This window comes from Pristiophorus japonicus, unplaced genomic scaffold (assembly GCF_044704955.1).
Source record: "Pristiophorus japonicus isolate sPriJap1 unplaced genomic scaffold, sPriJap1.hap1 HAP1_SCAFFOLD_387, whole genome shotgun sequence".
Classification (NCBI taxonomy): domain Eukaryota; kingdom Metazoa; phylum Chordata; class Chondrichthyes; family Pristiophoridae; genus Pristiophorus; species Pristiophorus japonicus.
In genome coordinates this window covers 534,787-558,416 of record NW_027253728.1, presented here as the reverse complement: position 1 = coordinate 558,416, position 23,630 = coordinate 534,787, and the positions used below count along the sequence as shown (strand labels likewise).

At 46.4% G+C, this 23,630-nt stretch overlaps 1 protein-coding gene and 1 pseudogene across 4 annotated transcripts; one reads left to right on the top strand and one right to left on the bottom strand.

The window, feature by feature from the left end:
* LOC139250539 (zinc finger protein 850-like) overlaps positions 1 to 23,630 on the bottom strand; it is a 180,059-nt pseudogene that overhangs the window by 24,328 nt on the left and 132,101 nt on the right.
* Positions 16,896 to 19,959, top strand: LOC139250533 (zinc finger protein 623-like). Of its 4 annotated transcripts, XM_070872911.1 has the most exons (3): positions 16,896 to 16,941; positions 18,066 to 18,132; positions 18,494 to 19,959. In XM_070872911.1, exon 3 carries the CDS (start codon positions 18,968 to 18,970, stop codon positions 19,847 to 19,849), a length of 882 nt encoding a protein of 293 aa, XP_070729012.1. In that variant the 5' UTR covers positions 16,896 to 16,941; positions 18,066 to 18,132; positions 18,494 to 18,967; the 3' UTR covers positions 19,850 to 19,959. The 4 variants fall into 4 exon arrangements, with proteins under 4 accessions (XP_070729012.1, XP_070729014.1, XP_070729013.1 ...); XM_070872913.1 differs by lacking the exon at positions 18,066 to 18,132 and having other exon boundaries at positions 16,900 to 16,941; XM_070872912.1 differs by lacking the exons at positions 16,896 to 16,941; positions 18,066 to 18,132 and adding an exon at positions 17,270 to 17,315.

Here is a 23,630-nt window from a genome sequence, read left to right as displayed (position 1 = left end):
CCCCAGGGCCTCATGCATCCCAGAGTACTAAACGAGGTAGCCATGGAAATAGTAGATGCATTGGTTGTCATCTTACAAAATTCTATAGATTATGGAACAGTTCCTGCAGATTGGAGGGTGGCAAATGTAACCACACGATCTAAAAAAAGGAGGGAGAGAGAAAACAGGGAACTACAAACCTGATAGCCTGTCATCAGTAGTAGGGAAAATGCTGGAGTCTATTATGAAGGATGTAATAACGGCACACTTAGATAATATCAACGGGATTAAACAAAGTCAACATGGATTTATGAAAGGAAAATCATGTTTGGCAACCTACTGGAGTTTTTTGAGGATGTAACTGATAGAATAGATAAGGGAGAACCAGTGGATGTAGTGTATTTGGATTTTCAGAAGGCCTTTGATGAAGTCCCACAGAAGAGGTCAGTGTGTAAAATTACAGCACATAGGATTGGGGGTAATGTATTGGCATGGATTGAAAATTGGTTAACTGACAGGAAACAGAGAGTCGGAATAAACGGGTCTTTTTCAGGGTGGCGGGCAGTGACTAGTCGGGTACCACAGGGATCAGTGCTTGAGTCCCAGCTATTCACAATATATATATAAATGATTTGGATGAGGGAACCAGATGTAATATTTCCAAGTTTGTTGACGACACAAAACAAAGTGGGATTGTGAGTTGTGAGGAGGATGCAAAGACGCTGCAAGGCGATTGAGAATAGGTTGAGTGAGTGGGCAAACACATGGCAGATGCAGTGTAATGTGGATAAATGTGAAGTTATCCACTTTGGTAGGAAAAACATAAGGACAAAGTATTATTTAAATGGTGATGGCTGGGGAAGTGTCGATGTACAGAGAGACTTGGGTGTCCTTGTACACCAGTCATTGAAAGCAAACATGCAGGTGTAGCAAGCAGTTAGGAAGGCAAATGGTATGTTGGCCTTCACTGCAAGAGGATTTGAGTACAGGAGCAAGGATGTCTTACTACAGTTATACAGGGCCTTGGTGAGACTGCACCTAGAGTATTGTGTGCAGTTCTGCTCTCTTTACCTAAGAAAGGATATACTTGCCATAGAGGGAGAGCATGGCAGGGCAGGACTGTTGTATGAGGAGAGCTTGGGTCGACTAGGCCTGTATTCACTAGAGTTTAGAAGAATGAGAGGGGATCTCATTGAAACGTATAAAATTCTGACTGGGTTGGATAGAATGGATGTGGGGAGGATGTTTCCCCTGGAATGGGAAGTCTAGAACAAGGGGTCAGAGTCTCAGGATACGGGGTAGGAAATTTAGGACTGAGATGAGGAGAAATCTTTTCAATCAGAGGGTGGTGAACCTGTGGAATTCTCTACCACAGAAGGCTGTGGCAGCCAAGTCACTGAAAATATTTAAGAGGGAGACAAATAGATTTCTAGAAATAAAAGGCATCAAGGGGTATGGGGAAAAAGCGGGATTATGATGTTGAGATAGAGGAGCAGCCATGATCATATTGAATGGTGTTGCAGACTCGAAGGGCTGAATGGACTATTCCTGTTCCTATTTTCTATGTTTCTATGTGCTGACTCTGGCTTGGTTCAGTTCCACACTCAATGGTTCCCCTCCATTTCCCTCCCATGAAGGTGCTGACTCTGGCTGGGTTCTTCTCCCTCTCCTCCCTTGAAGTTGCTGAATCTGGTTCCCCTCCCTCTCCCTCCCCTGAAGGTACTGACTCTGGCTGGGTTCAGTTCTATACTCACTGGTTCTCCTCCCCTGAATGTGCTGACTCTGGCTGGGTTCAGTTCTACACTCACTGGTTCTCCTCCCCTGAAGGTACTGACTCTGGCTGGGTTCAGTTCTACACTCACTGGTTCTCCTCCCCTGAATGTGCTGACTCTGGCTGGGTTCAGTTCTACACTCACTGGTTCTCCTCCCCTGAATGTGCTGACTCTGGCTGGGTTCAGTTCTACACTCACTGGTTCTCCTCCCCTGAATGTGCTGACTCTGGCTGGTTTCTCTTCGACACTAACATCATTCACAACCAGTGCCTGCTGCAAGCCCGGAATAATAACCGGAATATCGGTGGTTGCATCTTGGGGGCTTTCTCACAGGCCCAGGCTAATGGTGGCCATCTTGGTGCAGGAAGGCAGGTTCAGCGCTCTGCCATCTTGATTCAGTGAGTAGCACAGCGCATGCGTGGCCATCTTGGTGCAGGCACGAAGTGAATGATGTCAGTGTGGAACTGAACCGAGCCAGAGTCAGTACCTTCAAGAGAGGGGGAGGGAGGGAAACAAATGACTGCGGAGCTGAACCCACCAGAGTCAGTGTCTACAGGGGTGGAGGGGGAAACCAGTGTGTGTGGAACTGAACCCAGCCAGAGTGAGCACCATCAGGGGAGGGGAACCAGTGTGTGTGGAACTGAACCCAGCCAGAATTAGCACCTGAAGGGGAGGGGACAGATGGGAGGGAGGGAAACCAGTGAGTATAGAACTGAACCCAGACAGAGTCAACATCTTCAGAGGGGGAGAGGGGAACCCGTGAGAGGAACTGAAACAAGCTAGAATCAGCACTTAAGGGGAGGAGAGAGAGGGGAACACAAGAACATAAGAAATAGGAGCAGGAGTAGGTCATATGGCCTCTCGAGCATGCTCCGCCATTTAATACATTATTGGCTGATCTGATCATGGACTCAGGTCCACTTCCCTGCCCACTCCCCATAACTGCTTAATCCCTTATCAGTTAAGAAACTGTCTATCTCTGTCTCAAATTTATTCAATGACCCAGCTTCCACTGCTCTCTGAGGTAGCGAATTCCACAGATTTACAACGCTCCGAGACGTAATTCCTCCTCATCCCAGTTTTAAATGGGCGATCCCTTATTCGAAGATTATGCCCCCTAGTTCTAGTCTCCCCCATCAGTGGAAACATCCTCTCTGCATCCACCTTGTCAAGCCCCCTCAAAGTCTTATACGTTTCGATAAGATCACCTCTCATTCTACTGAATTCCAATGAGTAGAGGCCCAACCTTCTCAAACTTGCCTCATAAGTCAACCCCCTCATCTCCGGAATCAACCCAGTAAACCTTGTCTGAACAGCCTCCAAAGCAAGTATATCCTTTTGTAAATATGGAAACCAACACTGCACGCAGTATTCCAGATGTGGCCTCACTAATACCCTGTATAACTGTAGCAAGTATAACTGTGTTTCATGCACAAGTACTCCCAGATCCCGCTGTACTGCAGCACTTTGCAATTTTTCTCCATTTAAATAATAACTTGCTCTTTGATTTTTTTTCTGCCAAAGTGCATGACCTCACACTTTCCAACATTTTACTCTACCTGCCAAATTTTAGCCCACTCACTTAGCCTGTCTATGTTCTTTTGCAGATTTTTTGCGTTCTCCTCACATTGCTTTTCCTCCCATTTTTGTATCGTCAACAAACGTGGCTATATTACATTCGGTCCTTTCTTCCAAATCGTTAATACAGATTGTAAATTGTTGGGGTCCCGGCACTGATCCCTGCGGCACCCCACTAGTTACTGATTGCCAACCCGAGAATGAACCATTTATCCTGACTCTCTGTTTTCTGTTAGTTAGTCAATCCTCTATCCATGCTAATATGTTACCCCCAACTCCATATTTTATCTTGTGCGGTAACCTTTTATGTGGCACCTTGTCAAATGCTTTCTGGCAGTCAAATACACCACATCCACTGGTTCCCCTTTATCCACCCTGTTTGTTATATCCTCAAAGAATTCCAGCAAATTTGTCAAACATGACTTCCCCTTCATTAATCCATGCTGACTCTGCCTGACCAAATTATGCTTTTCCAAATGTCCCGCTACTGCTTCTTTAATAATGAACTCCAACATCTTCCCAACCACAGATGTTAGGCTAACTGGTCTATAGTTTCCTGCTTTTTGTCTGCCTCCTTTTTTAAATAGGGGAGTTACATTTGCAGTTTTCCAATCTGCTGGGACCTCCCCAGAATCCAGGCAATTTTGGTAAATTACAACCAATGCATCCACAATCACTGCTGCTACTTCTCTTAACACCCCAGGATGCAAGCCATCGGGTCCAGGGGATTTATCTGCCTTTAGTCCAATTATCTTCTTGAGTATCACCTCCTTAGTGATTGTGGTTGTGTTAAGTTCCTCCCTTCTCGATAGCCCATTGACTATCCACTGTTGGGATATTGTTTGTGTCATCTACCGTAAAGACTGACAAAATATTTGTTCAGAGTTTCTACTATCTCCATGTTCCCCATTACTAATTCCCTGGCCTCGTCCTCTAAGGGACCAACATTTACTTTAGCCACTCTTTTCCTTTTTATATACCGTAGAAACTCTTGCTATCTGTTTTTATATTTTGTGCTAGTTTACTTTCATAGTCTATCTTCTCTTTCTTAATCATTTTTTAGTCATTCTTTGTTGGCTTTTAAAAGCTTCCCAGTAGTTTTGGCCACTTTGTATGCCCTTATTTTTAATTGGATCCCGTCCTTTATTTCTTTAGTTAGCCATGGATGGCTATCTTTTCTTTTACACCCTTTTCTCCTGGAATATATTTTTCTTGAGAGTTGTGAAATATCTCCTTAAATGTACGCCACTGTTCATCAACCGTCCTACACTTTAATCTATTTTCCCAGTCCACTTTAGCCAACTCTGCCCTCATATCTTTGTAGTCTCCTTTATTTAAGCTTAGTACGCTGGTTTGAGATCCAACTTCTCATCCTCCATCTGAATTTGAAATTCAACCGTGCTATGATCACTCATTCCAAGGGGATCCTTTACGAGGAGATTGTTTATTAATCCTGTCTCATTGCACAGGACCAGATCCAATACAGCCTGCCCGCTGGTTGGTTCTGTTACACACTGCTCAAAGAACCCATCCGTTACGCATTCTATGAACTGCTCCTCAAGGCTATCCTGACCAATTTGATATGTCCAATCAATATGGAGGTCAAAATCACCCATGATTATTGCTGTTCCATTTTTACAAGCCCCCACTAGTTTATACTCCGACAAACAGAGTTGCTACTGTTAGGGGGCCTATAGACTATGCCCACCAGTGACTATTTCCCCTTATTATTCCTTTTTTCCACCCAAACTGACCATATGAGCCAATATAGTTTCTCATTATTGGCGATCCATCTTTTATCAATAGAGCTACCCCACCTCCTTTTCCTTTCTGACTGTCCTTCCGGATTGTCAAACACCCCTGAATATTTAATTCCCAGTCCTGGTCACCTTGCAACCACATCTCTGTAATGGCTATCAGAACATACCCATTTGTATCTATTTGTGCCGTCAAGTCATCTACGCACATTTAGACAAAGTGCCTTTAAATCTGTTTTTTTACCCTTTTTTCCTGCTTGTTTCCTTTCTCCTTCAAACTCACTTTCTTTAATTTTGCTTTCTAATTCCAGCTTTATCCCCTCCCTACTGAACCTATTTTCAGGTTCCCATCCCCCTGCCAATCTAGTTTAAACTCTCCCCAACAGCACTAGCAAACCTCCCCGCAAGGATATTGGTCCCGGCTCTGTTGAGATGCAACCCTTCTGGCTTGTACAGGTCCCACTTCTCCCAGAAGTGGTCCCAATGCCTCAGGAAACTAAAGCCCTCCCGCCTGCACTATCTCTCCAGCCACGCATTCATCTGCTCTATCTTCCTATTTCTTTACTCACTAGCTCGTGGCACCGAGTAATCCGGAGATTACTACCTTTGAGGTCCTGCTTTTTAATCTCTCTCCTAGTTCCCTAAAATCTCCCTGCAGGACCTCATCCCTCTTCCTACCCATGTCATTGGTTGCGATATGGACCATGACCACTGGCTCTTCACCCTCTCCCCCGAGAATGCCCTGCAGCTGCTCAGTGACATCCTTGACCCTGGCACCAGGGAGGCAACACACCATCCTGGAGTCACGTCTGCGGCCGCAGAAACACCTGTCTGCTCTCCTGACTATTGTATCCCCGACCACTATAGCTCTTCCATTCTTCTTATTCACAAAGCCACCATTGCCCTCACCAGTACTCAGAACAGAGTACCGGTTGGAGAGCGAGATGGACTCAGGGCAGTCCTGCACTACCTGCATAGTCCTCCTCTTCTGTCTGGTGGATACCCAATTCCTATCTGCCTGCACGCTCTTAAGCTGCGGGGTGACTGCCTCTAGAAACGTGCTATCCACGTAGTTCTCAGTCTCACGGATGCTCCGCAATGTCACCAGCTGCCGCTCAAGCTCCAAAACATGGAACTCGAGTTGGTGCAGCTGGAGACACCTCCTGCACACTTGGTTGTCCCGGCCGCACGAAGCATCCAGGATTTCCCACATGCCACAATCCATGGGACTGAGCTGTCCTGCCATCCCTCTAGTTACACTCGCAACTATCAAATAGAACTAAACTCTAAACTTTAGAAAAACACACCCAGCAACTACTCAGCAATCAACTGATTTAACTAACCTTTATTTAAAGACTAAGTACTAACTTAACAGAGAAAAAAAAACCTTCAGGGGAGGAGTGGGGAACCAGTGAGTGTAGAACTGAATTCAGCCAGAGTCAGCACCATCAGGAGAGCAGAGGCAGGGGAACCAGTGAGTGTAGAACTGAACCCAGCCAGAGTCAGCACCTTCAGCAGAGGGAGGGGAACCAGTGAGTGCAGAGCTGAACCCAGCCAGAATTGGTGGTGAAAACTGGGAATAGAGGAGAAACAGTTTAGAAATGTGTGTTGATTTGGATTTCAGCACACCAGGAAGGACAATGTGTGGGACAGGGATTTACAGCTTTGGAAGAACCAGAGAGGAAAGAATGTTCCATGGAAACGAGATGTGTCCAACCTGAATTTCTGTCTTGTACTTACAGTGATGAGTTTTGTTATCTCCTTTTACAGCGTATTAGAAGGGGAGATTTTCAGACAGGAAACACAAACCAAACATCACGTCCATTATCCACCAGAAAGAAGAGGAAAGGGAATTGGTGAAGAATCCATGTCCCCAAATGTTGCCCCTCCCGTCTGGTGTAGCAATCCCCTCGGCACGGGAATGGAGACAAGTCCAGACCAAAACTGTACGCAGTACTCTAGGTGTGGTCTTACTAACAATTTGTACAATTGTAGCAGGACTTCCCTACTTTTATACTCCATCCCCCTTGCAATAAAACCACGCTGACTCTGACTGCAATATGATTTTCTAAATGTCCTGCTACTACTTCCTTAATGATGGACTCCAGATGGTAGGCTAACTGGTTTATAGTTTCCTGCTCTCTGTCTCCCTCCTTTCTTAAATAGGAGTGTAACGTTTGCGGTTTTCCAGTCCGCTGGAACCTCTCCAGAATTCAGGGAATTTTGCTAGATTACAACCAGTGCATCCACTATCTCTGCAGCCACTTCTTTTAAGACGATCGGATGCATGTCATCAGGTCCAGGGGACTTGTCTACCTTTGGTCCCATTAATTTGCTTAGTACTTTATCTCTAGTGATAGTGACTGTTTTAAGACCCCCCGCAATAGCTCCTTGATTATCAACTATTGGGATGTTTTCAGTGTCCTTTACCGTGAAGACCGATACAAAATATTTGTTCAAAGTCTCTGCCATTTCCATGTTTCTATTAATAATTCTCCAGTCTCATGCTCTAAGGAACCAATGTTTACTTTAGCTACTCATTTCCTTTTTATTTACCTGTAGAAGTTCTTACTGTCTGTTATATTTCTTGCTAGTTTGCTGTCATGTGCTACCTTCTTTGTCTTTATCATTTTTTTTAGTCGTCCTTTGCTGGTTTATAACAATTTCCCAATCCTCTGGCCTTCCACTGTCCTTCGCAACATTGAATGCCTTTTTTTTCAATTTGATACCATCCTTTACTTCCTTAGTTAGCCAGGGATGGTTCATCCTTCTCTTAGCATCTTTATTTCTCACTTGAATAAATCTTTGCTGAGAGTTATGAAATATCTCCTTAAATGTTTGCCACTGCATTTCTACAGTCTTACCCTTTAATATATTTTGCCAGTCCAGTTAGTGTCAGTGACAAGGGTTGGTTTATATCAGACAGGAGGTGATTGTTGTCATGGAATCATAGCAGTTTACAGCACAGGTGACCATTTGGCCCATCGTGTCTGTGCGGCCGAAAAAGAGCTATCCACTCTAATCCTATTTTTCAGCTCTTGGTCCGTAGCTCTGTAGGTTATGACACTTCAAGTACATATCCAAGTACTTTTGTAAATGCAATGAGGGTTTCTGTCTCTACTACTCTTTCAGGCAGTAAATTTAAGACTCTGGAGGTATTGCGTTTTCTTTGGAATAGAGGAGGCTGAGGGTAGTCTTAATTGATGTGTATAAAATTATGAGGGTCTCAGATGGGTGTGGCTCTCGGCAATGAGACTCGAGGTGCTTAGCGCTCTCCCGGATGCACTTCCTCCACTTAGGGCTGTCTTTGTCCAGGGACTCCCAGGTGTCGGTGGGGATGTTGCACTTTATCAGGAAGGCTTTGAAGGTGTCCTTGTAATGTTGCCTATGCCCACCTTTGGCGTGTTTGCCATGAAGCGGTTCCGAGTAGAGCGCTTGCTTTCGGAGTCTTGTGTCTGGCATGTGAACAATGTGGCCTGTCCAGCAGAGCTGATTAAGTTTGGTCAGTGCTTCAATGCTGGGGATGTTGGCCTGGTCAAGAACGCTAATGTTGGTGAGTCAGTCCTCCCAAGGGATTTGCAGGATCTTACGGAGACATCATTGGTGGTATTTCTCCAGCGACTTGAGGTGTCTATTGTTCGTGGTCCATGTCTCTGAGCCATACAGGAGGGCGGGTATTACTACAGCCCTGTAGATCATGAGGTTGATGGCAGATTTGAGGGTCTGGTCTTCAAACACTCTTTTCCTCAGGCGGCCGAAGGCTGTACTGGAGGCGGTGTTGAATCTCATCGTCAATGTCTGCTCTTGTTGATAAGAGGCTCCCGAGGTATGGGAAATGGTCCACTTTGTCCAGGGTTGCACTGTGGATCTAGATGACTGGGGGGCAGTGCTGTGCGGCGGGGACAGGCTGGTGAAGGACCTTTGTCTTACGGATGTTTCGCGTAAGGCCTATGCTTTCATATGCCTCAGTGAATAATTTGACTATAACTTGGAATTCAGCCTCTGGATGTGCGCAGACGCAGGCATCGTTCACGTTCTGTAGCTCGACGACAGAGGTCGGGGTGGACTTGGATCTGGCCTGGAGACAGCCCAGGTTGAACAGATTCCCACTGGTTCTGTAGTTTAGTTCCACTCCAGCGGGGAGCTTGTTGAGTGTGAGGTGGAGCGTAGCAGCGAGGAAGATTGAGAAGAGGGTTGGGACAATGACGCAGCCCTGTTTGACCCCGGACTGGACGTGGATTGGGTGTGTAATGGATCTGTTGGTAAGGATCACCCACCACCCCTGTGCTCACTGACCTTGGCTCCCGGTTAAGCAATGCCTCGATTTCAGAATTCTCCTTATTTACAAATCCCTCCACGGCCTCGCCCCTCCCTATCTCTGTGATCTCCTTCAGTCTCACAACCCCCGCACTCCCCCTGAGATAGCCTCTAACTCTGGCCTTGACCATCCCGGATTATAATCGCTCCACCAGCGGTGGCCGTGCCTTGAGCTGCCTGGGCCCCAAGCTCAGGAACTCCCTCCCTAAACCTCTCCCTCTCTTTCTCCTTCAAGACGCTCCTTAAAAGCCGCCTCTTTGAGCGACCTTTTGCTCCCCTGCCTTCATTGATTGTTGTGTCTCGGGGCCCAATATAGTTGTCCTGGAACATTCTCACACCGCGCGCAGGGAAGCGCCTTCCGGCCTTTTGTGACGTGTATAAATACAAGTTGTTGTTGTTGCGGCTCAGCCAATCAGCGGCACAGATCCCGCCCCTCGGGCTCCCCGATTGGTTGGAGGACCCGCCGCCGGATCGCTCCTCCAGCTCCGCCCCACTCGCTCCCCATTGGTCGGAAGCACCCATCAATCAGGCCGTGGGCCCCGGTCACGTGTCCCTCGAGCGTGTCTTTCTGCCACTAACCACCGATTTCCAACCCGAAAAGGACCCATTTATCCCGACTCTCTACTTTCTGTCAGCCAGCCAATTCTCGATCCATGCTAATACATTTCCTCTGACTCCACGTACCTTTATCTTCTGCAGTAACCTTTTGTGTGGCACCTTATTGAATGCCTTTTGGAAATCTAAATACACCACATCCATCGGTACACCTCTATCCACCATGCTCGTTATATCCTCAAAGAATTCCAGTTAATTAGTTAAACATGATTTCCCTTTCATTAATCCATGTTGCGTCTGCTTGATTGCACTATTCCTATCTAGATGTCCCGCTATTTCTTCCTTAGTGATAGCTTCAAGCATTTTCCCCACTACAGATGTTAAACTAACCGGCCTATAGTTACCTGCCTTTTGTCTGCCCCCTTTTTTAAACAGAGGTGTTACATTAGCTGCTTTCCAATCTGATGGTACCTCCCCAGAGTCCAGAGAATTTTGGTATATTATAACGAATACATCTGCAATAACTTCCGCCATCTCTTTTAATACCCTGAGATGCATTTCATCCGGACCAGGGGACTTGTCGACTTTATGTCCCATTAGCCTATCCAGCACTATCCCCCTAGTGATAGTGATTATCTCAAGGTCCTCCCTTCCCACATTCCCGTGACCAGCAATTTTTGGCATGGTTTTTGTGTCTTCCACTGTGAAGACCGAAGCAAAATAATTGTTTAAGGTCTCAGCCATTTCCACATTTCCCATTAGTAAATCCCCCTTCTCATCTTCTAAGGGACCAAAATTTACTTTAGTCACTCTTTTCCGTTTTATATATCGGTAAAAGCTTTTACTATCTGTTTTTATGTTTTGCGCAAGTTTACTTTCGTAATCGATCTTTCCTTTCTTTATTGCTTTCTTAGTCATTCTTTGCTGTCGTTTAAAATTTTCCCAATCTTCTAGTTTCCCACTAACCTTGGCCACCTTATACGCATTGGTTTTTAATTTGATACTCTCCTTTATTTCCTTGGTTATCCATGGCTGGTTATCCCTTCTCTTATCGCCCTTCTTTTTCACTGGAATATATTTTTGTTGAGCACTATGAAAGAGCTCCTTAAAAGTCCTCCACTGTTCCTCAATTGTGCCACCGTTTAGTCTGTGTTCCCAGTCTACTTTAGCCAACTCTGCCCTCATCCCACTGTAGTCCCCTTTGTTTCAGCATAGTATGCTCGTTTGAGGCACTACTTCCTCAGCCTCAATCTGTATTACAAATTCAACCATACTATGATCACTCATTCCGAGAGGATCTTTTACTTGGAGATCGTTTATTATTCCTGTCTCATTTGACAGGACCAGATCAAAGATAGTTTGCTCCCTTGTAGGTTCTGTAACATACTGTTCTAAGAAACAATCCCGTATGCATTCTATGAATTCCTCCTCAAGGCTACCCCGTGCGATCTGATTTGACCAATCGATATGTAGGTTAAAATCCCCCATGATTACTGCCATTCCTTTTTCACATGCCTCCATTATTCCCTTGATTATTGTCCGCCCCATCATGAAGTTATTATCTGGGGGCCTATAAACTACGGCCACCAGTGACTTTTTCCCCTTACTATCTCTAATCTCCACCCACAATGATTCAACATTTTGTTCATTAGAGTCAATATCGTCTCTCACAACTGCCCTGATATCATCCTTTATTAACAGAGCTACCCCACCTCCTTTCCCTTCTTGTCTATCTTTCCGAATAGTCAGGTACCCCTGTATGTTTAATTCCCAGTCTTGGCCACCCTGAAACCACGTTTCTGTAATGGCCACCAAATCATACCCATTTGTAATGATTTGTGCCATCAACTCATTTACTTTATTTCGAATGCTGCGTGCGTTTAGGTAGAGTGTTTTAATACTAGTTTTTAAAACCATGATTTTTAGTTTTGATCCCTCCTGCAGCCCCTTTATATTCATACATATTGTCCCTTCCTATCACCTTGTGGTTTCCACTTACCCCAGTGCTACTCTGCTCTGTTGCCTCCTGCCTTTTGCATTCTTTCTTGGGGTCCTGTTCATCTGAGCTCGAACCCACTCTAACTAGCTCAGAGCCCTCTCCTGGGTTCCGAATACTCCTCGCATTGAGGCACCGAGCTTTCATGCTTGCCTTTTTAATTACACTTTGACCCTTTAGAATTTTGCTGTACTGTGGCTCTTTTTGTTTTTTGCCTTGGGTTTCTCTGCCCTCCATTTTTACTCATCTCCTCTGTCTTTTGCTTCTGTCTCCATTTTGTTTCCCTCTATCTCCCTGCATTGGTTCCCATACCCCTGCTATATTAGTTTAACTCCTCCCTAACAGCACTAGCAAACACTCCCCCTAGGACATTGGTTCCGGTCCTGCCCAGGTGCAAACCGTCCGGTTTGTACTGGTCCCACCTCCCCCAGAACCGGTTCCAATGCCCCAGGAATTTGAATCCCTCCCTGCTGCATCACTGCTCAAGCCACGTATTCATCTGTGCTATCCTGCGATTCCTACTCTGACTAGCACGTGGCACTGGTAGCAATCCCGAGATTACTACTTTTGAGGTCCTACGTTTTAATTTAGCTCCTAGCTCCTTAAATTCGTCTCGTAGGACCTCAGCCCTTTTTTTACCTATATCGTTGGTACCAATGTGCACCACGACAACTGGCTGTTCACCCTCCCTTTTCAGAATGTCCTGCACCCGCTCCGAGACATCCTTGACCCTTCCACCAGGGAGGCAACATATCATCCTGGAGTCTCGGTTTGCTGCCGCAGAAACGCCTATCTATTCCCCTTACAATTGAATCCCCTATCACTATCGCTCTCCCACTCTTTTTCCTGCCCTCCTGTGCAGCAGAGCCAGCCACGGTGCCATGAATTAGGCTGCTCCTGCCCTCCCCTGATGATTCATCCCCCTCAACAGTACTCAAAGCGGTGTATCTGTTTTGCAGGGGGATGACCGCAGGGGACCCCGGCACTATCTTCCTTGCACTACTCTTCCTGCTGGTCTTCCATTCCCTATCTGGCTTCCATTCCCTTCACCTGCGGTAAGACCAACTCGCTACACGTGCTACTCACGTCATTCTCAGCATCATGGATGCTCCAGAGTGAATCCACCCTCAGCTCCAATTCCGCAATGCGGACCGTCAGGAGCTGGAGGCGGATACACTTCCCGCACACGTAGTTGTCAGGGACACCGGAAGTGTCCCCGAGTTCCCACATGTTACAGGAGGAGCATATCACGTGACCGAGTTCTCCTGCCATGGCTTAACCCTTAGATACACTTAAATTGGCAACAACAATGCTAAAGTTTACTCACTGTTACAGAAGAGAAAAAAGAAAAACTACTCACCAATCAGCAGCCAATCACTTACCCTCTTGGCTGTGACGTCACCTTTCTATTTCTTTCTACTTCTTTTTTGCCTTCCTCCTGTAGCTGCACAAGCTCCGCCTCTCGCCGACACTGCTCGACTCCTTGTCTCACGGCCTTTTGTAGGTCTCCACACACCCCGGACTGTCGCCTCTCGCCGACACTGCTCGACTCCTTGTCTCACGGCCTTTTGTAGGTCTCCACACACCCCGGACTGTCACCTCTCGCCGACACTGCTCGACTCCTTGTCTCACGGCCTTTTGTAGGTCTCCACACACCCCGGACTATCGCCTCTCACAGACACTGCTCGACTCCTTGTCTCGCGGCCTTTTGTAGGTCTCCACGCACCCCAGACTATCGCCTCTCGCCGACACTGCCCGAGTCCTTGTCTCACAGCCTTTTGTAGGCCTCCACGCACCCCGGACTGTCGCCTCTCACCGACACTGCCCGAGTCCTTGTCTCACGGCCTTTTGTAGGCCTCCACGCACATATGTTGCAACTGGTTTAATGCTAAAAAGCGGGTAAACCAGATTATAAAAGGGAACAAATCATCTACAATGAAATGGCTGGAAGTAATGTATGGATCTTTGTTTGTGGAACAAGCCCAAGGAAACCTGCAGCATATTGCAGAGGGAAAGCTCTCTTTCTGGGTAACTGATGGAGACCTAGGGCAATCCCACTTATCAACTTACTAAGACTCTGTGCCAAGTCAGAAGGTTGGTACAGGTGTACCCGGTGGCACATTCAATTCCTTCGTCCAAATCATTAATATATATTGTAAATAGCTGGGGTCCCAGCACTGAGCCCTGCGGCACTCCACTAGTCACTGCCTGCCATTCTGAAAAGGACCCGTTTAGTTCTACTCTTTGCTCCTTGTCTGCCAACTAGTTCTCTATCCACGTCAATACATTACCCCCAATACCATTGTGCTTTGATTTTGCACAGTAATCTCATGTGGGACCTTGTCAAAAGCCTTTTGAAAATCCAAATACAGCACATTCAATGGTTCTCCCTTGTCCATTCGACTAGTTACATCCTCAAAAAATTCGAGAAGATTTGTCAAGCATGATTTCCCTTTCATAAATCCATACTGACTTGTCACTGCTTTACAAATGCGCTGCTATTTCATCTTGAATTGATTCCAACATTTTCCCCACTACCGATGTCAGGCTAACTGGTATATAATTCCCTGTTTTCTCTCTCCCTCCTTTTTTAAAAGTTGGGGTTACATTAGCTACCCTCCAATCCATAAGAACTGATCCAGAGTCTATAGAATGTTGGAAAGTGACCACCAATGCATCCACTATTTCTAGGGCCACTTCCTTAAGTACTCTGGGATGCAGACTATCAGGCCCGTGGGGTTTATCTGCTTTTAATCCCATCAATTTCCCCAACACAATTTCCTGACTATTAAGGATTTCCTTCAGTTCCTCCTTCTCGCTAGACCCTCGGTCCCCTAGTATTTCTGGAAGACAGAACCAAAGTATTTGTTCAATTGGTTTGCAAGTTCTTTGTTCCCCATTATAAATTCACCTGATTCTGACTGCAAAGGACCTACATTTATCTTCACTAATCTTTTTCTCTTCACATATCTGTAGAAGCTTTTGCAGTCAGTTTTTATGTTCCCTGCAAACTTACTCTATTTTCCCCCTCCTAATTAAACGCTTTGTCCTCCTCCGCTGAATTCTAAATTTCCCCCATTCCTCAGGTTTGCTGCTTTTTCTGGCCAATTTATATGCCTTTTCCTTGGATTTAACACGATCCCTAATTTACCTTGTTAGCCACGGTTGAGCCACCTTCCCTGTTTTATTTTTACTCCAGACAGGGATGTACAATTGTTGAAGTTCATCCATGCGATCTTTAAATGCCTGCCATTGCCTATCCACCGTCAACCCATTAAGTATCTTTCGCCAGTCTATCCTAGCCAATTCACGTCTCATACCATCTAAGTTACCTTTCTTTAAGTTCAGGACTCTAGTCTCTGAATTAACTGTGTCACTCTCCATCTTAATGGAGAATTCTACCATATTATGGTCACTCTTCCCCAAGGGGCCTCGCAGAACAAGTTTGCTAATTAATCCTCTCTCATTACACAAGACCCAGTCTCAGATGGCCAGCCCTCTAATGGTTCCTCGACATATTGGTCGAGAAAACCATCCCTAATACACTCCAGGAAATTCTCCTCCACCGTATTGCTACCAGTTTGGATAGCCCAATCTATATGTAGATTAAAGTCACCCATGATAACTGCTGTACCTTTATTGCACACATCCCTAATTTCCTGTTTGATGCCATCTTCAACCTCATGACCACTGTTTGGTGGTCAGTACATAACTCCCACTCGTGTTTTCTGCCCTTTGGTGTTCTGCAGCTCCATCCAAATAGACTCCACATCATCCAAGCTAATGTCCTTCCTTACTATTGCGTTAATCTCCTCTTTAAACTCCTTTTCCTTTCTGTCTATCCTTCCTGAATATTGAATACCCCTGGATGTTGAGTTCCCAGCCTTGGTCACCCTGGAGCCATGTCTGCGTGATGCCAATTACATCATATCCGTTAACTGCTATCTGCACAGTTAAGTCATCCACCTTATTAGGAATGCTCCTCGCATTGAGGCACAGAGCCTTCAGGCTTGTTTTTTTAAACACACTTTGTCCTTTTAGAATTATGTTGTAATGTGGCCCTTTTTGATGTTTGCCTTTGATTTCTCTGCCCTCCACCTTTCCTTATCCCCTTTCTACCTTTTGCTTCTGCCCCCATTTTACTTCCATCTGTCTCCCTGCATAGGTTCCCATCCCCCTGCCATATTAGTTTAACTCCTCCCCAACAGCACAAGCAAACACTCCCCCTCGTACATTGGTTCCAGTCCTGCCCAGGTTCAGACCGTCCGGTTTGTACTTGCCCCAACTCCTCTGTGTCGGCCGGCGCGGACACAGGCTGAATGGCCTCCTTCTGTGCCGTAAATTTCTGTGATTCTAAATCTCTCCGCCTCAGTATCAAACTATTCTCTATAACGCTCCTGAGAAACGGCTTTGGCTATTTTACCAGGTTGAAGGCGCTATATAAATCCAGGTTGGTGTTGTGAGGTGATGACGCGCGTGTTGCCCAGGTTACTCCATCTCGCAGGCACTGGGACCCTGAAGCCCCGCCCACTAATTGTTCCTGCCCAAGTTGCCCGCGCTTGCGCCAGTGACCCCGCTGACCCGGGCCTGTCACCGCGGGGCAAACCCGGGTTCTGTGGGCTCTGATTCTGACCCTGAGGCCTACACCGGGTGTATATGAATTCTCCCAGGCCCACCCGTGGGTCCACATCCTCCCCCGCGCCCACAATCTCCTACCACCTTCCCGAAGCATCCGGTCGACTGACATCCGTCTTCTCCGCCCGCGCATGCTCAGTGCGGGAGACCCGGGCTCAGCCCCGCCCACCTCGGACTCCAATTTTTGGAGGACCAACCGCCCGCTCGGTCCTCCAGCCTCGCCCCCGCTGTTTCTATTGGTCCGGAGCTGCCGTCAATCTCCCGGGCAGTGTGAGCTGGGCATGCGCAGAGCGAGCACTGGAGACGCACGGACGCTGAGACGAGCTCAGGCTGGAGCCGGACTCTGTACCGGGTGAGAATCAGCGAGGCGCAGGCGAATCATCGATCGGCAAATGGGCGGGGAGGCTTCATAATGAACTGGTGTAGGCCGCAAGCCCCGAGTAATAACCCGAAACTCCAGCGTTTGCAGCGATGGGTTTTTCTCCTGGTAACTGGCCCAGATTCACCGCCATCTTTATACAGGAAGGCGGGAAGGTTCAGAGTGCAGTCCGCTCGCTTCATGGCGTGACAGCTCATGCGCAGTCATCATAGCACGGGAACCGAGTTTGCGGAGCATCGGTGTCTGTTCGCAACCGGGTCCAAGTGCCCGGGTGTGAATGTCAATTCCTCATTTATTTTATTCATTCTCCACCGTTGGATTTCTCACCATCTCTCCTGAAGACGTTGGTAAGTGCCCAGCTTACGGTTTAGATCTCACACAATTCTAACAGAAGAGCCCCAGAGCTGGCCCCCTTTTACCATCCCAGGGTTAGATTTCCCATGTACAGTCCCAGGGTTGGAATCCCCATGTACAGTCTCAGGTTTGGAATCCCCATATACAGTCCCAGGGTTGGATTCCCCATGTACAGTCCCAGGGTTGGATTCCCCATGTACAGTCTCAGGGTTGGAATCCCCATGTTCAGTCCCAGGGTTAGAATCCCCAAGTACAGTCCCAGGGTTGGATTCCCCATGTACAGTCCCAGGGTTGGATTGCCCATGTTCAGTCCCAGGGTTAGAATCCCCATGTTCAGTCCCAGGGTTAGAATCCCCAAGTACAGTCCCAGGGTTGGATTGCCCATGTACAGTCCCAGGATTAGAATCCCCATGTTCATTCCCAGGGTTAGAATCCCCACGTACAGTCAAAAGTTTTTAACCCGGCGCACGAAAGCAGAAATTCAGCTTTGGTGTTACAATTTCATTGGTTACAGGCTGGAGTGAGGAATAATTCACTTACAGGCCCTTTTAAATTTGTGTGGTTGTGTATTCAAATTCCCAGTAATTGTAATCCTGGATTTAAAGGAGAGGCGAGCTGTGTTTAAATCAAATAGTCTGTTTGGAGATTCTCTGAGAGAAAGATCTGGTCAGCTTGAAACTCTGAGAGTGTAAGAATCGGTTAGAAATTTACAATTAATTTTTAACCAATATTTATTCCCACAGGGAGGGGGAATTCTGTAATAAGGAAGGAACCGGACAAGATTTGAAACATTTTAACACAGGATTCACGGTACTCTTGCATTTGGGATCTTTATTTTGTCCACTCGAGGATTTAGATAACAGACTTTCTTCTGTGAATATAGATCTGTATTATTGGGCCATGATCTGTTTACATGTTTGTCTTCTGTTAAATAAATTTGTTGAGTGAATTTAAATTTAAAACCAGGTTTGCAGGTGTGATGCTCTATTAACATCAATGGTGAGAAAGATGGTGTGAGCACATGCTAAGTCCCTAACTGAAAATGATTAACAGACTGGTTTTGGGTTGAATCATCCCCAGCATTTGAAGGAAAATTGTATAGAAACTAGACTTGTCTGTTCTGAATTTCTATCATGAACTTAATGATGACTTTTGTAAACTCCTTTTACAGGATATTAGAAGGGGAGGATTTACAGACGAGAAACTCAAACCAAACATCACATCAAGATCTGACAGAGTCATTCGATTCATCAGGACCTGAATATCATCAGCCTTTGAATGTGGAAGGAGAAATGTTTGTCTGTTCTGTCTGTGTGACTGGAAAAGCACCGAGCCACACACACCCTAGTGAGAGTGTTCCAATGCACTGACTGTAGAAAGACCTTTAGCCAGTTTCACAGCCTGAAAAATCATTGCACCATTCACAGCGGGGAGAAACTGTACATGTGTTCTCTGTGTGGACGAGGCTTCAACTGATCGTCCAACCTGGAGAGACACCAGGACACCCGCTCCATGGAGAAACCGTGGGGACTGTGGGAAGGGATTCAATTACCCGTCTGAGCTGGAAATTCATCGGCGCAGTCACACCAGGGAGAGGCCGTTCACCTGCTCGGTGTGTGGGAGGGATTTCACTCAGTAAGGTACCATGTTGACACATCAGCAAGTTCACACTGGGGAGAAGCCATTCAGGTGCTCTGTCTGTGGGAAGAGATTCACTCAGTCATCCAACCTGCTGGCACACAGCAAGCAAGTTCACATGAAGGAGAGACCGTTCACCTGCTCTGAGTGTGGGAAGGGATTCACTCGGTCATCCGAGCTCCTGAGACACCAGCGAATTCACATTGAGGAGAGGCCGTTCACTTGCTCCATGTGTGGGAAGGGATTCGCTGTGTCATCCAACCTGCTGGCACACAACAAGCAAGTTCACACGAAGGAGAGGCCGTTCTCTTGCTCCATGTGTGGGAAGGGATTCGCTGTGTCATCCGACCTCTTGAGACACCAGCAAATTCACACTGGGGAGAGGCCGTTCACCTGTTCCGTCTGTGGGAAGGGATATGCTCGGTTAGCCGTTTTCCAGAAACACTGGCGACTTCACAATGGAGAGAGGCCGTTCAGCTGCTCTTTCTGTGGGAAGAAATTCACTCAGTTATCCAGCCTGCTGGCACACAACAAGCGAGTTCACACGAAGGAAAGATTGTTCACCTGCTCTGAGTGTGGGAAAGGATTCACTCGGTCATCTGATTTCCTGAGACACCAGCGAATTCACACTGGGGAGAGGCCGTTCCCTTGCTCCATGTGTGGGAAGAGATTCGCTGTGTCATCCAACCTACTGGCACACAACAAGCAAGTTCACACGAAAGAGAGACCGTTCCCTTGCTCCGTGTGTGGAAAGGGATTCGCTGTGTCATCCGACCTCTTGAGACACCAGCAAATTCACACCAGGGAGAGGCCATTCACCTGCTCTGTGTGTGGGAAGGGATTCACTCAGTCATCCGACTACCTGAAACACCAGCGAGTTCACAATTGACTGCATGAGTTGGCTTCCGGAACTGAACCATGTTCATTCTGGCAGTTGGGAGTTTGTTTCTGCCGATGTTAAAACCCCTGTAACTGGGCTATAGTTTGATATTCTGTAAATGTCAAATAAATCAGCTTTCTTTTAAACACCATGTGCCTAGTCCTTGATATCTCAATGATAAGACGAGCTGATTGAGGACTTATTATGAACTGGATGGAATCTATCTTAAAACGGAATTCCCTCAACTTTTTAAAAGATGGATGTACACGATATCCAAGTCTGCCATTCGGTTTCACCCGATGGGGAATATTCTGATAACCTGTTACTGTCACGTGGCAAAGCAGCATTGTTACTTTATCATCAGTTTAATCAAACTCAATGGGCAATCCGATCTCCAAAGAGAAACGTCTCCTTAAAGCTGATGGTGTCGGTAGTTCTGCAGCTTGTTCTTTATTTGTTCATTCTCGGGATGTGGGCGAACCAGCCTGCATTTATTGCCCATCCTTAATTGCCCCTTTAGAAGGTGGTGGTGAGCCGCTGCCTTCTTCAACTGTGCTGCAATCGATGTGGTGAAGGTGCTCCCACAGTGCTGAGGTCAGGATGCTGCGTGACTTGGAGGGGAACTTGGAGGTGCCAGTATTCCCATGCAACTGCTGTCCTTGTCCTTCTACCTGGAGGAGGTTGTGGGTTTGGAAAGTGCTGTCAAAAAAGCCTTGGTGACTTGCTGCTGTAGATGGTGCACACTACAGACACAGTGGTCCTCATGTTTTTATCCAAGACACACCTCAGCCCAGTCATTTCTTCCCAATGTTGATGCAGTGGTTCAAGAGGTGCCGGGTGTCAGGAGCAGTATCGAGGGATGGGTGGGACAGTGCACTGTGAGGAGAACACAAAGCATCTGCAAAGAGATATGGACAGGTTAAGAGAGTGAGCAATAAGGTGGCAGATGAAGCATAATGTGGGGAACTATGAGGTTATTCACTTTATTAGGAAGGACAGAAAAATTGATTTTTTAAATTGTGCGAAAATATTAAATGTTGGGTGTTCAGAGAGGCTTGGGTGTTCTCGTACAGGAAACACTCAAAGTTAGCATGCAAGTACAGCAAGCAATTATGAAGGTGAATGGCATGTTGGCTTTTATTGCAAGGGGGTTGGAGTACAAGAGTAAGGAAGTCTTTCTACAATTGTACAGGGTTTTGGTGAGACCACAGCGTCGAGTGTAATATAAACAGAGACAGGGTCCAGTGTAATATAAAGAGAGACAGGGTCTAGTGTAATATAAACAGAGACAGGGTCTAGTGTAATATAAACAGTGACAGGGTCTAGTGTAATATAAACAGAGACAGAGTCCAGTGTAATATAAACATGGACAGCGTCCAGTGTAATATAAACAGAGACAGGGCCTAGTGTAATATAAACAGGGACAGGGCCTAGTGTAATATTAGCAGAGATGTGATGTAGTTATACAATCACATAATGTTACAGCACAGAACGTGTACATTTACCCCACTGGTGTCTGTGCCGGCACTCATTTGAAAGATATAACCAATTAGTCCCACTCCCCCTGCTCTTTCCCAATATCCCAATCAGTCCCACTCCCCCTGCTCTTTCCCAATATCCCAATCAGTCCCACTCCCCCTGCTCTTTCCCAGTCAGTCCCACTCCCCCTGCTCTTTCCCAATATCCGAATCAGTCCCATCCCCGCTGCTCTTTCCCAATATATCTGCAATTTTTCAATTCAAGTATTGACCCAATTTCCTGCTGAAACTTATCACTGAATCTGCTCCCAACACCCTTTCAGGCAGTGTATTCCAGATCACAACAGCTCATTGCGTATTTATTTCCTCATTTCCCCTCGGATTCTTGTGCTAGTTAAATCTGTGTCCTCTGGTTACAAACCCTTCAGCCTCTGGAAACAATTTAAGAACATAAGAGCATAAGAATTGGAAGCAGGAGTAGGCCATACAGCACTTCGAGCCTGCTCCGTCACTCGATATCATGGCTGATCATCGATCTCAACTCCACTTTCATGTCTGTTCCCCATAATCCCGTGATTCCCCTTGAGTCCATAAATCTATCGATCTTAGCCTTGAATATACTCAATGACTCAGCATCCACAGTCCTTTCAGGCAGAGAATTCCAAAGATTCACAACCGTCTGAGTGAGGACATTCCTCCTCAACTCAGTCTGAAATGGCCTTCCCCTTATCCTGAGACTATGCCCCCTATTTCTCGACTCTCCAGCCGGGGAAGCAACCTCTCAGCATCGACCCTGTCAATACCCCTCAGAATCTTGTACTTTTCAATGAGATCCCCTCTCATTTTTCTAAACTGCAGAGAGTATAATCTACTCAATCTCTCCTCAGACACAACCCTCTCATCCCAGGGATCAATCTAGTGAACCATCGTTGGACCGCCTCTGTGGTCTCAACAAAACCCTGTACAATTGTAGAAAGACTTCCTTACTCTTGTACTCCAACCACCTTGCAATAAAAGTGGGGAAAATGCTTGAAACTATCATTAAGGAAGAAATAGCGGGACATCTAGATAGGAATAGTGCAATCAAGCAGACGCAGCATGGATTCATGAAAGGGAAATCATGTTTAACTAACTTACTGGAATTCTTTGAGGATATAACGAGCATGGTGGATAGAGGTGTACCGATGGATGTGGTGTATTTAGATTTCCAAAAGGCATTCGTTAAGGTGCCACACAAAAGGTTACTGCAGAAGATAAAGGTACGCGGAGTCAGAGGAAATGTATTAGCATGGATAGAGAATTGGCTGGCGAACAGAAAGCACAGAGTCGGGATAAATGGGTCCTTTTCCGGTTGGAAATCAGTGGTTAGTGGTGTGCCACAGGGATCAGTGCTGGGACCACAACTGTTTACAATATACATAGATGACCTAGAAGAGGGGACAGAGTGTAGTGCAACAAAATTTGCAGATGACACTAAGATTAGTGGGAAAGCGGGTTGTGTAGAGGACTCAGAGAGGCTGCAAGGAGAATTGGATAGGTTAAGCGAATGGGCTAAGGTTTGGCAGATGGAATACAATGTCGGAAAGTGTGAGGTCATCCACCTTGGGAAAAAAACAGTAAAAGGGAATATTATTTGAATGGGGAGAAATTACAACATGCTGCGGTGCAAAGGGACCTGGGGATCCTTGTGCATTAATCCCAAAAGGATAGTTTGCAGGTGCAGCAGGTAATCAGGAAGGCGAATGGAATGTTGGCCTTCATTGCGAGAGGGATGGAGTACAAAAGCAGGGAGGTCTTGCTGCAACTGTACAGGGTATTGGTAAGGCCGCATCTGGAGTACTGCGTGCAGTTTTGGTCACCTTACTTAAGGAAGGATATACTAGCCTTGGAGGGGGTACAGAGACGATTCACTAGGCTGATTCCAGAAATGAGGGGGTTACCTTATGATGATAGATTGAGTAGACTGGGTCTTTACTCGTTGGAGTTCAGAAGGATGAGGGGTGATCTTATAGAAACATTTAAAATCATGAAATGGATAGACAAGATAGAGGCAGAGAGGTTGTTTCCACTGGTAGGGGAGACTAGAACTTGGGGGCACAGCCTCAAAATATGGGGGAGCCAATTTAAAACCGAGTTGAGAAAGAATTTTTTCTCCCAGAGGGTTGTGAATCTCTGGAATTCTCTGCCCAAGGAAGCAGTTGAGGCTAGCTCATTGAATGTATTCAAATCACAGATAGATAGATTTTTAACCAATAAGGGAATTAAGGGTTACGGGGAGAGGGCGGGTAAGTGGAGCTGAGTCCACGACCAGA

What these genes read in the sequence shown, in the direction of transcription:
- LOC139250533 (XM_070872911.1), top strand. Translation starts at nt 18,968, where the DNA reads ATGTTGACACATCAGCAAGTTCACACTGGGGAGAAGCCATTCAGGTGC.